The 13,703-nt window shown below is 43.3% G+C and overlaps 2 protein-coding genes across 3 annotated transcripts; one reads left to right on the top strand and one right to left on the bottom strand.

Moving 5' to 3' along the window:
- The first annotated feature begins 16 nt into the window (after positions 1 to 16).
- On the top strand, positions 17 to 10,459 carry LOC118427696. 2 transcript variants are annotated; one of them, XM_035837598.1, is made up of 4 exons: positions 17 to 177; positions 2,161 to 7,594; positions 8,280 to 8,379; positions 8,997 to 10,459. In XM_035837598.1, the coding sequence occupies exons 2-4, from the start codon at positions 2,161 to 2,163 to the stop codon at positions 9,076 to 9,078; spliced, it is 5,616 nt and encodes a 1,871-aa protein (XP_035693491.1). In that variant the 5' UTR covers positions 17 to 177; the 3' UTR covers positions 9,079 to 10,459. The 2 variants fall into 2 exon arrangements, with proteins under 2 accessions (XP_035693491.1, XP_035693488.1); XM_035837595.1 differs by having other exon boundaries at positions 2,155 to 7,594.
- Positions 10,460 to 10,646: 187 nt separating this feature from the next.
- Positions 10,647 to 12,926, bottom strand: LOC118427199 (transmembrane protein 272-like). The gene is made up of 4 exons (XM_035836836.1): positions 12,893 to 12,926; positions 12,681 to 12,770; positions 11,937 to 12,137; positions 10,647 to 11,600 (listed from the first exon to the last, which is right to left on the bottom strand). The coding sequence occupies exons 1-4, from the start codon at positions 12,924 to 12,926 to the stop codon at positions 11,377 to 11,379; spliced, it is 549 nt and encodes a 182-aa protein (XP_035692729.1). The 3' UTR covers positions 10,647 to 11,376.
- Positions 12,927 to 13,703: the final 777 nt, after the last annotated feature.

The raw sequence follows: 13,703 nt of genomic DNA, 5'->3' as shown, positions 1-13,703 counted from the left end.
CGATACCTCTCTGACGATTAGATAGTTGTGACACACGATATTATCTATCACCCACGCTTCTTACCTGTCCTGTTCTGTAACAAATAGTGTCATTGTTCCTTCCCGCAACTACCGAAGAAGTTTCAAACCGTAGACATTGTTTCATCGGCAAGGAACCACGCCAGAGCGACAGAAGTGGTAAGTAGAATCTTTCATGAACATTGTTGATGTATTCTCAGTTCTACAGGGATTATAAATGTTTCTGTTGTTGTGTTTTCTTCTCGTTATACTGCTCCCCTCCCCATATTTGCTTTATTATTTGATATGCAGTTTAGGATTACATCACCCTACTAAGAAAATCATTGCATGAAGAATATAGAATTGTGAATGTGAATGGCCATATGAAGGAATGTAAAAATTATGACTGGGACGCTTGTACAAGAATTGTACTTGTACAAGTCAGAATAAATGGAAATGGTTATTTCAATCTAACTTAAGTCAGATACTCAACATTAGTAGCCTCCATAGCAGGCTCGCTGGGTCCCTTTCCGTCTCTTTTGGCTCATGATACACTTTTGCTGGCCATTTCCCTTTGCACTAGGTTGCTTGTACGGCCCAGTACAAAAACAGATGGCCAGCAAAACGTATTTCACTGTTGCCATGACAACTCAGAGGATTGTGGTAAATTCTAGGGATGTATTTCAGCAAAAACTACATTTGAAAAAAATAGTGCCCCCTAATTAACGGGTTTATGTCATTACACACACTGAGGTGCAGAATAATGAGCGAGCTGTCTGAAAGGTTATAGTCTCTGTGGTAAATTGGGTTATCCAAACTGCAAGGGGTATGCACAAGGGGGATTAGAGTTCAATAATTACGTAACTTTAGTGATTTCTGAGCTTGATTATATCATTTAGCTGTTTTCAATTACTTCATGTATTTGATTTTTGTTCACTTGCAATTAGCTCCATGGGCATGAATTTGCAATAAAACCTTATTATAAATCACATAATAAAAGTGAACTATGACCTGACATTGCTGAACAAACAGCCTGACAACTTGTTAGAGAAACATTCCCACGTGTGTTTTCTCGTGGTATTTTATCATGGCAGGTGCTACTGATCGATTACAGTACTGATATGGCATGACTTTTGTTTGATCTTTCCAAGTATGCTGTGATAGGGACCCAATAGGTTCATATAGCCGTGGGACCTTGGGTCAACATGTTCCTATAAACCAATTGGAATTTTGTATATCACGGAAGATTTTATTTCATAAGGCCATGTTGATTTGATTATATGGATCACATCCACGTGCATATCAATTTTCGACCGTTTAAAAATGATCATACTGTCAAGCGTACAAAGCAGCTGCAATATGACTAAATTTGTCTGTTTGAACCTTTGTTTATTCATGCCGCAAAAACTGAATATCGAAGAAGGCTACTATTATGTCGAAGAATGACAAAGTCAGTCACAAAGTCAAAGAAGAAGGTGTGAAAGAACAAAACTGAAGAATCCATTGTTCGGTATACCTTACCCTGTGTGTTCAGTCATTTGTTCAACCTTCCTGGCCACTTAGATTTCATAATGAAGGCGCCAAAATTTGTTTTACAAGCAAGCAAGCAAGCAAACAAACAAACAATTGCAAACTGTGCACATCTGGATGACACTACCATGTCGTACTGTATCTGTTGAGTAAACTCGCGCATTGAGAAAGGTTGTTATGTATAGAATGCTGAAAATTAAAATTTACGTGACGTCACTTTGTAGCCAGTATACTGGTGCCCTGGTTTGCCCTGGTTTACACGTAACTAAACAAGTGACATGCAAGTGAAATCCTTGAAAATCCTATTTTTCCTTGAAGATTTTGGCTTAATCTGTAGACTATTTGGGTTAGGGTTTGTCGCGGAAGGATTTTAGTTTTTTTGGTTATACGGGTGGTATCAGGAGAAAACTGGGGTCAAAGGTGAGGTTTCTTTCATAGAGCGAGCTTTCGGAGTTTGAGCCTGTTTTTTAATGGTTATTATGATGATCCTTGTGACTTTCAGGAAGAGAATAGTTTTTAAGATTGAAATTTGGGTTAGTACTTTTCTGAAGCCTTGTTTCAGTGTATCTTAACATGCTTTCCTATGGAGAGGTCTGACTGTGTTATCTGCCCTGTATTTGTATCATGAAACAGATGACGATGGAATGGAAAGTTCTGCTCCTGCTGTCCGTCCTCCGAGCCGCCTCTTCCGCTGTCATCATCAGCGAAATCAACGCCGACAACCCTTCCATCGACGACCAAGAGTTCATTGAACTCTACAACGCCGGCAGCACGCCCGTGTCCCTGCAAAGCTTCACCCTCGTCCTGTACAACGGAGAGACCGACCCATCACGTGCGTATGACGTCATCACATTCGGAAATGACGACATAGTCCAGCCAAAGGGATATTACGTCATCGGGTCAGCTAAAGTCCAGCCGACTCCAAACAAGATATTTTCTACCGCAGAAAATATTTTACAGAACGGGCCGGATGCAGTGGCGCTTTACTATGGCAATCCGGCGGACTTTGCGGTGGGCATGGCTCCTACAACAAGCAGCTTGGTCGATGTAGTCATCTACACCAAATATCCAAGACCAACATCTCTACTGGAAGCTCTAGCACCGGGACAAAGCATTGTCACGGAAATTTCCGGTACAGATGTTTCCATCAGTAGTTGCAATGGCATTGTTCCTATAGACCTGTCCAGGTTTAAATCAGGGAACCCTACCCCCGGGCGAGTAAACGACTGTGACCCACCTCCCCCCACCGCCGGACCCCCAACCCTCCCGGAACCTCGCCCCGTCCTCCCCCCAACTCCAGCTGTGATCATCTCCGAAGTGAACGCCGACAATGTCATGGTCGACGACCAGGAATTCATCGAACTCTTCAACCTCGAAAGTCGCGATGTCGTGCTGGATAACTTCGTCCTCGTGCTCTACGACGGAAGTACGACCGCGAACGCTTATGACGTAATCAGTCTCACCGGATATGTCGTCAAGCCAGGTGGCTACTTCGTTGTCGGGTCAAGAAACGTCCGACCTGTACCGGACTACATTCTACCAAAGGGAGTGAACATCTTAGAAAATGGGCCCGACGCAGTGGCTCTCTATTACGGTTATCTCACCGACTATTCCGTAGGGATGGCACCGACGGCTGATAAGTTAGTAGACGTTGTGATATACACTAAGTACTCCTCCATGACATCCACCCCGCTACTGAACATACTCGCTCCTTCACAGAACATAGTGTTGGAAGGTTCTGAGATTGATCCGTCTATAAGCAGGTGTGGAGGATTCACGCCCAAAGTCTTGTCGCAATTTCGTGCTACAACACCCACACCAGCCAGCGCCAATAGCTGTCCTACCCCGCCGGCAACACCAGCTCCTCAACAGACGGAATTACCAGTCCCGTTCCCTCCACCAGCGCTAGTCATCAGTGAAGCCAACCCAGAAGATCCTCCAACCAATGGGCAGGAATTCATCGAACTTTACAACCCGGAGAGTCGCGCCATTTCATTGGACTATTTCGTTCTCGTCCTCTACGAAGGCAGTTCTCCTACCCAATCATGCGCCGTGATCCCCCTGATAGGATACTTTATCCAACCGAACGGATACTTCGTTATCGGTAGTAGAAACGTACAGCCGGTACCTGACAAAGCGCTTGACTATGGCGTACATATTCATCAAGGCGGACCCGAGGCGATTGCCTTGTACTACGGACAAGCGACTGACTACACGGTAGGAATGGCACCCACCTCCAGAAATCTCATAGATGTTGTCATCTTTGCCAAAGCTAGCGAGATGTCCAACCCAACACTGGCAACGATGGTGAATGTGTTAGCTCCTGGGCAAAACTTCATCACAAAAAGCGATGCCGTAGACTCTTCCATTAGTAGATGTGGTGGCCTCGCTCTAAGAGATCTATCCATGTTCAAAGCAACATACACCTCTCCAGCTCGCGTAAACGATTGTCGAGAGGTCATAATCTCAACAACAGCGGCCCTGCCCACCTCTACCCCAACACCGATCCAACCACTTCCTACCCTGCGACCTAACGTCATCATAAGTGAAATAAACGCCGACAACCCTTTTGCTGACGATCAGGAGTTCATAGAACTATATAACCAGGAGAACCGCGCAGTAGCGTTAGACGGGTTCGTCATTGTCCTCTTTGACGGCAACTCGATGAAGGCTTACGAAGTTATTCCTTTGCGGGGACAAACTGTGCAAGCAAACGGATTCTTCACCGTTGGTTCCGGTAAAGTCCAACCCCTACCGGATATAGTTCTACCCAGGGAAGAGCATATATTACAGAATGGCCCAGACGCGGTTGCGCTTTACTATGATAGGTCAGCATATCAAACGGGTATGGCACCGACGGCGGTAAATTTGGCCGATGCCGTCGTCTACAGCAAATATCGTAATAAACTGGACACGCCGCTAGCCAGCATCTTAACAACTGGTCAGAGAGCTATCCTGGAAAGAGCGGATATTCCTGACGCGTCCATTAGCCGGTGTGGAGGGACCATCCCACGCGTCCAGGCGATGTTTCAGACCACCTACCCCTCCCCATCGGAGATAAACGACTGCCGAGTTTTGCCGACTGCCCCGCCGACACCCGCACGAGCACCGCCGAGGCTCGTAATAAACGAAGTGAACGCCGACAATCCAAGGTTCGACACGATGGAATTTGTAGAAATCTACAATCCAGGGATGGAGAAGGTTTCTCTGGATTCTGTCTTCCTCGTCTTGTACAATGGTAACAATGACCGCGCGTATAGTGCCATCAACTTGAGCGGGTATGAAATAGAACCAGACGGTTACTTTGTCGTGGGGTCTTCCCTTGTTGTCCCTCGTCCTGATTTTGCATTGGAAAGGGGCAAAAACATCCTTCAGAACGGAGAGGACGGAGTCGCACTTTACTTCAACCCAAGCGGCGGTGACAACTATTACCAGATACCTGTAACGGCTAACAACCTGATAGATGCAGTGGTGTATTCTGTAAGGTTCTGGGACGGAAGTAACGCCATCTTGAACACGCTTACACCTGGACAGCAAGCTCTGATCGAGTACTCCCAACATAACGCCGGGGACGTGGACGAATCCATCAGTAGATGTACGGGGAACGACCCACTGCGGTTAGACCAGTTCAAACTCGGATTTGTCACTCCTGGTAGGAGGAACAACTGCACGGTGGTTCCCGTGAGTAACTATCCAGGAGTAATACTCAGTGAGATCAATGTTGACATGCCTTCAGTAGACGACCAGGAGTTCATCGAACTGTACAACACAGAGGACTATGACGTGATACTGAACTACTTCGTGCTTGTGTTATACGACGGCGCTTCTTCGCCCAAAGCGTACGATGTTATCCCCCTCACAGGACAGAGAATCCCAAAGAAAGGTTACTTTGTCATAGGAACGGCTAACGTCCAGCCTGTTCCGGACGTGATTCTTGGCGAGGGACAGAACATCTTACAGAACGGTCCCGACGCCGTGGCTCTGTATTACGGCTCACCAGGTGACTTCACCATAGGCATGGATCCGACGAGTCTCAATCTTGTAGATGTCGTCATATACACCGTGTACCAACAGTTAGTGAACACCCCCCTGACGACGGTACTAGCTCCTGGACAGAACACGATCATAGAAAGCAAAGAGGCTCAAACGACTGACAAATCAATAAGCAGATGTTCAGGACTCAATGCAAAAGATTTGTCCACTTTTCAGTCAAGTGCTCCAACTCCACGTGCACCCAACGCCTGTAGTGTCTCACAGACAACAGATGTACCAACAACTACAACAACAACACCTGACCAAACAGCAGCAACAATCCCTACAACAACACCAATCATCATCATTAACGAAGTCAATGCCGACAATCCTTCCATAGACAAGCAAGAGTTCATTGAACTTTACAACACGGAGAACCGAGCTGTACTGCTTGACAACTTCGTTATTGTACTGTTCGAGGGGAACGTTTTACGTAAGGCCTATGGAATCATGTCCCTAGCCGGACAGGCAGTTGAGCCACACGGGTATTTCGTCATCGGCACAAAGAACGTTGTACCGAAGCCGAACATGGTGCTGCAAGCGGGGACGAGGATCCTCCAGAACGGACCTGACGCCGTGGCGCTGTATTACAGCGATCCTCTCACCCCAGATCTTTACAAACTCGGCATGAACCCCATCGCTAGAGACCTCGTCGACGTGGTAGTTTACACCAAGCACCCCAACGTTACCCACACACCGCTCATAGATGTCTTGGCCCCTGGCTCCAGCGCTGTCGTGGAGAGCGGCATCATTGACGTGTCTGTCAGCAGGTGTGGCGGGTTCGTTCCCCGGGCCATCTCCCAGTTCCAGGCGACTCTTCCTTCGCCATCACGCCCAAACGACTGTCGCCCTCTTCCAACACCCAATCTTGTCATCAATGAGTTCAACGCAGACAACCCGAAACAGGATAAGCATGAGTTCGTCGAGTTGTACAACCCAAACGACTTCAGGATACCACTCGATTCTGTTTACCTGATCTTCTACGACGATGATCATAACTGGGCGTACGAAATAATTGACCTCACTGGGAGAGAAATCACGGCAAAGGGTTACTTCGTGGTTGGATCAAAAAGGGTCGTCCCTCGCCCGGACTACGTCATTGACAAAAGCGAAAGATTGTTGAAAAACAGGGAAGACGGAATTGGTCTGTATTACAACCCGAGTGCACGGTATTACAAACTGATGCCTGTTACAACTGAGGGATTGATAGACGCAGTAGTCTACTCAAAGAAAGTCTTTGAAGGAACTAACGTCCTTTTGAACACCCTGACACCTGGACAGAAGGCCCTCCATGAAGACTCCAGTTTCAATGCCGACGACGTGGATGAATCTCTCGGTAGATGTGGCGGTGTAACCCCCCGCGAGCTATCAAACTTCGCCCTAACATACCCAACACCCGGCGCTAGGAACAACTGTTCGTCCAAAGCGCCCAAAATCATCATCAACGAAATAAACGTAGGCAACCCCTCGTATGACCGGAGAGAATTCATAGAGCTCTACAACAAAGAGTCGAAGACTGTATCACTAGACTCCGTCTCCGTAGTGTTATACGACGGTAACAGGGATAAAGTGTACCTAGCTATTGGTTTAGAAGGCTACTCAATTCCACCGAAAGGGTATTTTGTTATAGGAACGGAAGGTTTGCGTCAAACTCCGGACTATCAACTAGACAGGTTCCAAAACGTCATACAAAACGGAGAAGACGCCGTGGCTCTGTACTACGATCCGGGCGGACGGTACAAGAAGGGGATGCCTGTGACGTTGGACAACCTCATAGACGCCGTGGTGTACTCTACACGTGAGTGGACAGGCAGTAACCTGATCCTGAAGACTCTCACACCTGGACAGAAGCCGTTACACGAGTCGCAGGTGCACTACCCGGGAGACATAGACGAGTCGCTCAGCAGGTGCAGAGGCACTGATCCCGTCACCCTGTCACAGTTCGCCCTGTCCGCCCCAACACCCGGCAAACAGAACAACTGTGACGACATACCGGATACGGAGGAAGGACAGACGGGGGAAAAAGCAACCGCAGGTAAGGTTTTCGTCATCTCCCGTTTTCTTGAAACATTTAGACTGAAAAATGTAACTTCCAAAGATTTAAAAAGCGATTTATTCCTCAATATATAAGACGAGTTTATGATCAATATCGGCCAAACTAGGATTTTATTTATTTTCGGACAATATGTAACATCCTCTATAGTATAGACTAAATGATGCACTTTGGACAAAAGCTTCTAACTTTTACAGGTTATTATCAAGTTGATATTTTGTAAACAAAACTTTGATGACATTGTACGTATCAGAGGGGATCATCATGTGTCATTGAAAATTGAAAAAAAAAATTATGCCATTTTCCACAGGAAAATCTGTGGACTTCTTTCAACAATCTCCAGATTTTTTCAGACAATCTCCTGCTTTCAAATGATCTCCAGATACAATCTCGAGTTTTTTTAAACAATCGGATTTTTAAATCTCCAGATAGTTTTCAAACAATTTCCAGACACGTTTCATACAATCTCCAGATTTTCGAAAACAATCTCTAGATTGATTGAAACAATATTATATCATCTTTAGATGTAACTTTATATATAATCTGTTTCTTGTTAGAAGTAACCCTGAGATAGAGTGTTAGGTCGCCCCTGTTTTATCTATATATTCGATTCATTGCAATAAGTGCCAGAAATCTCATCATCCTTCTGAATGCTTTTCCTACACAGCACCTGTTACATCCGGAGGTACGATCGCCGGCGCCGTGATTGGGTTCCTCCTGGCTGTAGTCATCGCGGCTCTCGTAGGGTTTTACGTCTACCGCAGACGGTGAGTTCCTAATCTTGCTCGTGTCATGGCAAAGTGGACTATTGCTTTACTCATCATTAGGGCATAGAAAGTAAATTTTATGGATGGTACCAGTGCTCTCATATTTTTTTCCTGAATTAAAAAAAAAAACACAAGAATACCCGCTCCGGAGATGATAAACATTACGAAAAAGTAAAAAAAAGAGGGAAATATATCGTGTGGTAGCATTGATTGTGCTTGTAGAATTGTCACTAGTGAAGTACATGTACAGAATTGTTGAAGTGAAACTAGTTCGATAGCAAAAATGGCACCAATGACATGTGGTAGCCATGACTATAGTCTAGTTGTCAACTTGGTAAGTGATACTAGTCTACCATAATTAGTATCCTTTTGTGGATTTCTTAAATACAGAAGTACAAGACTTTACATTGAAGCCATGCTTGGACGCATCAATTCCTGTTACAGCATTTATGGTGTCTGATTTGAAACTCTAGCCACCTTGTTTTTCGCCATCTCGCATTAAATTTAGAGTCTGCAGAGGATGCCGTCCATAAAATTTACTTGCCGGGGCCTTAGTGAAAAGCTCCCAAAACCTTTACCTTCTGATAACTATAATTGTTTCTTATTTTGTATGGCAGCTTGGCATTTCCGAAACCAGTGAAGGACGACATAAAGGTTGCTTATCGCGACCTCGGCTACGACGACGGTACAGACGCCTAGAACTAACGCTAGAACTAACGCCTAGAACTAACGCTAGTTCACCTTTATCCGAGGGGTGACCTATATCTGTTATATCTTAAGATATGGTACTTAGGGATATCTAGTCGACGGAAGGTGGTTTCAAACAGCAATATTTTGAAAATATTGCAAGTTGAAACCACCGTTCGTCGACTTGATGTCCTTAAATACCCTGTTTTTAAATTTAACGGATATAGGTTACCTCGCGGATAAAGGTGAACTACAGTTACAGTGCCGGCAAATTTCAAATATAATTAGGTAGCAAAAACAAGGATATTTCGTTGTATCAGTTCAGTTGAAGTTCGATGTAATTCGAATTACTATATTTAAAAGGTAGTACCACAGCTATTAGCATGTTGAAAGTACGGTAGGAAGATTTGTAAGAGCTCTGGACTTAGATTTAAATATGCTAATCTTAGTAGTGGGGGTAAGATATACGAACTGTTAACTTGTAATTTCATATTTTAGCAATATGTTACTTTAACTTAGATTAATAGCTAGCTGCGTTGTGTCTATCCTACATAGTTAACATCATAGTCCAGACCTATAGTAACTTTTTTTACGTTTACGAATAACTGAAATAGGTTATATGTAGAAATACGACATTCCTCTTGATGCAACTCTACTAATATTTGATTTATACTGTTATTTGAGACCTTGTGTTATATCACGCGACTAAAACATCACCAATTCTCCGGACCAAATGTTCATATCCTTAGAAAATGGACGTACTCACTAGAAAATGCTATGCCGCTGTCGCATTGAAAGAAAAATTAATCGGATTTTCGTCATGGAAAAGATATGTTGCGGCTAAGAAATTTTCAAACTTTATGTAAACTGTCTTAAACGTAACTGTCAACGCGTACCTTCACATCCTGTTTGCCCTCATCATTCATGTATTCTAACCTATATATAGGTCAATGATTCTTCATCCTTTGTTACGTGGTGTTTCATAGGCATTCATCTGAGAGTATCAAATTTTAGTAGTTCGTTTGGTGGTTTATATTTGGCACCTGCGAATCAGAAGAGGCAGTGGCTTGTACGTTTTGTAACGGTTATTTAGACAACACAAAATATATTGGAACAATGAAAGATGTAGAAATATATTCATTATGACTATTTCAGTCTTCATCTACTCTATCAATGTACTACAAAGGTTTTACAGCCATACCTTATGTACAAACACATCAAACACATCATAGCATCAAGTCCAGTCAAAGTTTATTGCACACCAATTGTAACAGATACAATGTAAGATAAAGCGTTATATATGACTACTGGCTAGTTACTAAATCTAGCACGATCCACATGTAGATTCTTCGTTATATAATAATGTTAATAAAATACTGACTACAAAACTACACATGCTGATACGTTATTTCATGTATGTGTGTGTGTGTGTGTGTGTGTGTGTGTGTGTGTGTGTGTGTATTTGTGTGTGTGTGTTTGTGTTTGTGTGTGTGTGTGTGTGTGCGTGTTTGTGTGTGTGTGTTTATGTGTGTGTGAGTGTGCGTTTGTGTGTGTGTGTTTGTGTGTGTCACAGTGTGTGTGTGTGTGTGTGTGTGTGTGTGAGTGTGTGTGTGTGTGTGTGCTAGCGCCTGTACGTCATCATGTGCACCATAACTCGAGAAATCCTTGATGAATTGTTTTGACATTTGATCTGAATGTACAACACGATGACAGCTTAAAACAATTAGATTTGGGGATCCCTAATGTCTTGTTACCTTACTACAGCGGAACTTTCGTTTTCATTTTTGTGACGTAATACATTTGGAAACCATCTATGCTTCCCACAGCACAGTCTCTCTACACACCTACACACCTGTGCTCCACACCCAACATTGAGACGAAAGTAATTTAGTATCTATATTGTATAGGGATTAATCATGATGGATCGATCTACATGTACATGTAACGTTATATACAGTAATAGAAGATATAGGAGCAGTGTACGTCAACAGTGTCGGAAAATTCAGTATATCTCTTTCTCACATACAAGAAGTCAAAAGTAAAATTACAGGTAAGTCGTCGATGTTACAACTGCATTATCTAATATACCTATGAATGAAAATCGTTTTGTTATTTTCCAAACAGTTACGGCATTGCGGTTGCATGGACAGAAGTCCACATATCAATACAATATAATGTTACTTTATGCAGATGTTACACTGAAAAACTCATTCTCTTATCGTACATAATTCGTAAACTGCATAACAACTAGCATGCCATTGCTGTCACAAAACGCAGTGTCATCTTTTACTTCTTCTAGAGCTTGATAGTCTAGAAGGGGGAATAACCGTGCCTGCCACCTGGCGACTGTACCGTGAACGGCAGGGAGAATGACGTCATGACGAACGGCAATGCCATGGCAGCCAGGACAGCCATGATCCACTTGATGGTGACGTAACAAAAGGCGAAGAAGTAGAGTGTGGGCTGGCAATACGATAGATTTCCGGTGTCCACCGTGTTTACGCTAGGGTATACGGAGTACACCCAAACATTGCCTTGGAAGAAAAAGAAATAGATATATAAATGAACTAGAAGAAAAATGGTTGAGGTTAGAGCTAGAAATACCATGTATACAATCATATATAAAACGACACCATGCCTTCGCCGAATGACATTTACCTTCTTGAGTGACGTACTAGTATTACTATAGTATTTTGCCATTAATGATGCAAATTCATCTGCATAATTGATATACCTCTGTCCCCCATGCCAGTTACATACGTGACATGTTTGAAAGCCCTATCATTGAATGCAGTGGATTTAAAAAATTCCTTATAAACATGCAAACAAAAAAATGCTAAAATAGATCTAGAGATAGTAATGATGGGCACCTGTAATGAACCATCCCACTATCAGCAGCACCACAGGTATGTTGTACCTGTCACAGGTGTAGCTGCAACAGCAGGTGTCGATCCGTTCCCCACGTGATCGCCTCACACTTGTCACACCTCCCAGCAGGCATAGCGCGCCGGAAACCACAAGGAACACTGGGATCTTCTCCTCCACTTTGCACTGGTGCACATGCGCAGCTCCTGTAAAACATGTGACGTCATCAAGGTCCAATTCCGGTTCAGATTACATAAATAATGGTTTCTTGGTTGCCCTCGTTTTATTATTAAAAAAACTAGTGCGAAGATTGAGGATTTAACAAGATTGCTTTGTGTATTTATAGAAAAAAGGATTTCGAAAATGAGGAAACGAAACATACGGGTTAGCAGAACTGTCTATGAAACCGTGTCAGCTTCAAGCTTCTGCATATTCAAGTGAATAATTTATCCATGCGCCATTTTGCATTCCATTTGGTCTACTGTAATGTCGAAAGAAGAAGTTTGGTAAACTAAAATAATATTCTCTAGTCTCTGTTCTTAATTAAGTTGACTGATGACGATTCTAATGTCAGAAACGCCAGTATTCCCGTAAACCCGTAGATATACACATATTGCATTGTGTCGTATTGTATCTATAATGATAGTCGCTTTACTGCCAGACAACTAGCGCCAAATCAAGAATACTGATCTACTCTACATGCTAAAAAAACTTGTATGTGTCTTGTGGCTGTGTTTGTGTGTTCATACCGACTCCAATTGCTGCGAGTTCCACACAGACGAACGTTAACACCAGAAGGATGATTCCAAATAGCTTCCACTGTGGCCCACCGCACCCAACTGGAAATGATGCATAAGCTATGATTATCCCATATAGTAGATAGGATACAATTCTATCTAACTTGCAATGAAGCTGACTTCTCGCGATTTAAGTTTTACTTCTCTAACCTTACAAGAATTACACTCTTTGCGGCCCCTGACAAGGGGCGCTGTCATCGTACGATTGTTGTACGATAATCGTACGATTACAAACGGAGGGCATTCTAGGGATTGTCATGCATGGGTACGTACAAATGTCAGCTGTCTTGTTGCCGAAGGGGCAGTCTTAGAACCTTGTCGGTGTTTGGTTCCGTCAGAGCCTACTTGACGTCTGACGACGATTACGACAAATGTGGTCGCGCAATAATCGGGCCCTGACAGTGAGATGTTGTGCTGGGCTATGATCACATTTCCAAACCGGAGCCCGGCCGGGCTGTTTGTGGACAGTAAAAATACGTAAAGATATACACAAATAATGCCGAAGACTATTCTCTTTACATCATGTGTATTTGTGTGTCGGTTTTGAAATGTGACGTAGGCTTAACAGGAGCTTTCACTTCTCCATATACCCATCAAATGGTTTCTGTTCTTATAACCTAGTGCTACATCCAGTGAAACACACATTGTTGTATTGATGGTAACTTTATTTTTAAGTCGTACTTGTATGTCTGTGACATGTTCATAGTATAAACATGTTTCTAGTAGAACTTTAGTCATACCTTAAGCTTACATTCATTGACTTATAAATTGATATTAATACTACAGAGCAATTGCAAGATTTCCTGAGAATACACAATTACATCAGCAAGTGTGTATGATACTATTGTCAATATATCGGAATGCTCACAGCAATTTACATTTTTGAGTATTGATTGAGTGCTACAAGTCCATTAAAGAACATCACCTACCTGCCCTATCACTTCATTTTTTATTGATTAATTGATCCAACAGTAC

The sequence above is a fragment of the Branchiostoma floridae genome, chromosome 12 (assembly GCF_000003815.2).
Source record: "Branchiostoma floridae strain S238N-H82 chromosome 12, Bfl_VNyyK, whole genome shotgun sequence".
In the NCBI taxonomy this organism is placed as follows: Eukaryota; Metazoa; Chordata; class Leptocardii; order Amphioxiformes; family Branchiostomatidae; genus Branchiostoma; species Branchiostoma floridae.
Note: the sequence above shows the minus strand (reverse complement) of the source record. Positions and strands in the feature narration are given on the sequence as shown.

Excerpts from the sequence above, each read along its gene's own strand:
- LOC118427199 (XM_035836836.1), bottom strand. The coding sequence starts at position 12,926 with ATGACAGCGCCCCTTGTCAGGGGCCGCAAAGAGT. Across the intron at positions 12,138-12,680 it reads ACTCGCAGCAATTGGAGTCG|GAGCTGCGCATGTGCACCAG; the intron begins GTATGAACACAC and ends CATGTTTTACAG. Across the intron at positions 11,601-11,936 it reads AGTGGGATGGTTCATTACAG|GCAATGTTTGGGTGTACTCC; the intron begins GTGCCCATCATT and ends TTTTCTTCCAAG.
- LOC118427696 (XM_035837598.1), top strand. The coding sequence starts at position 2,161 with ATGACGATGGAATGGAAAGTTCTGCTCCTGCTGTCCGTCCTCCGAGCC. Across the intron at positions 7,595-8,279 it reads GGGGGAAAAAGCAACCGCAG|CACCTGTTACATCCGGAGGT; the intron begins GTAAGGTTTTCG and ends TTTCCTACACAG. Across the intron at positions 8,380-8,996 it reads TTTTACGTCTACCGCAGACG|CTTGGCATTTCCGAAACCAG; the intron begins GTGAGTTCCTAA and ends TTTGTATGGCAG.